Here is a 607-nt window from a genome sequence, read left to right as displayed (position 1 = left end):
GCTGTGGGTTGGTGGGGTCTTCCCTGAGTCCCTGCCCGTGGCTACCCGGTTTTGCCTAAGGCCCCCCGCCAGGGGAGGGAGCCCACGGGCGATGAGGTCACCCTTGCCTGTGGCTGCCCAGAGCCCTGGCCAAGGAATCCAGGGGGGAGGCTCTGGGGTTGGCACCACTTCAGTGGAAAATGTGAAGGTACAGCTCCGGCGCCTCTGAGGGTCAGGGGGGTGGTGGGGGACAGTGCCGGCTGCCCTGCCACGTCACACCCCAGGGAGAAGGCACAAGTCAGGGTGCTAGCCCGGGTGCTGCCCCTGGCTAGCCTTGAAGCCAGTCCCTTTGCTCTCACCTTTCCCCCTCGTCTGTATCTTTTGGGGGGCTTGGAGGGACGGGTGGGCACAGTGGGTGTCCAGTGCCGATATGCTGGCCTCCTGCCCCAGGACATCCGGAACACGGTGGGCAACGTGCCCTTGGAGTGGTATGATGACTTCCCCCACGTGGGCTACGACCTGGACGGCAGGCGCATCTATAAGCCCCTGCGCACCCCTGACGAGCTGGACCAGTTTCTGGACAAGATGGACAACCCTGACTACTGGTGCGGGCGTGGGGCGGAGACTG

At 64.9% G+C, this 607-nt stretch overlaps 1 protein-coding gene across 1 annotated transcript in view; it reads left to right on the top strand.

Moving 5' to 3' along the window:
* Window positions 1–607, top strand: part of BOP1 (BOP1 ribosomal biogenesis factor) — a gene marked incomplete at its 5' end in the record, with an annotated part of 19499 nt that overhangs the window by 16373 nt on the left and 2519 nt on the right. Inside the window, 1 exon segment of the mRNA XM_024741032.1 lies at window positions 430–585. Coding sequence (XP_024596800.1) covers window positions 430–585 — 156 coding nt within the window.

This window comes from Neophocaena asiaeorientalis, unplaced genomic scaffold (assembly GCF_003031525.2).
Source record: "Neophocaena asiaeorientalis asiaeorientalis breed wild unplaced genomic scaffold, Neophocaena_asiaeorientalis_V1.1 scaffold177, whole genome shotgun sequence".
Classification (NCBI taxonomy): Eukaryota; Metazoa; Chordata; class Mammalia; order Artiodactyla; family Phocoenidae; genus Neophocaena; species Neophocaena asiaeorientalis.
Note: the sequence above shows the minus strand (reverse complement) of the source record. Positions and strands in the feature narration are given on the sequence as shown.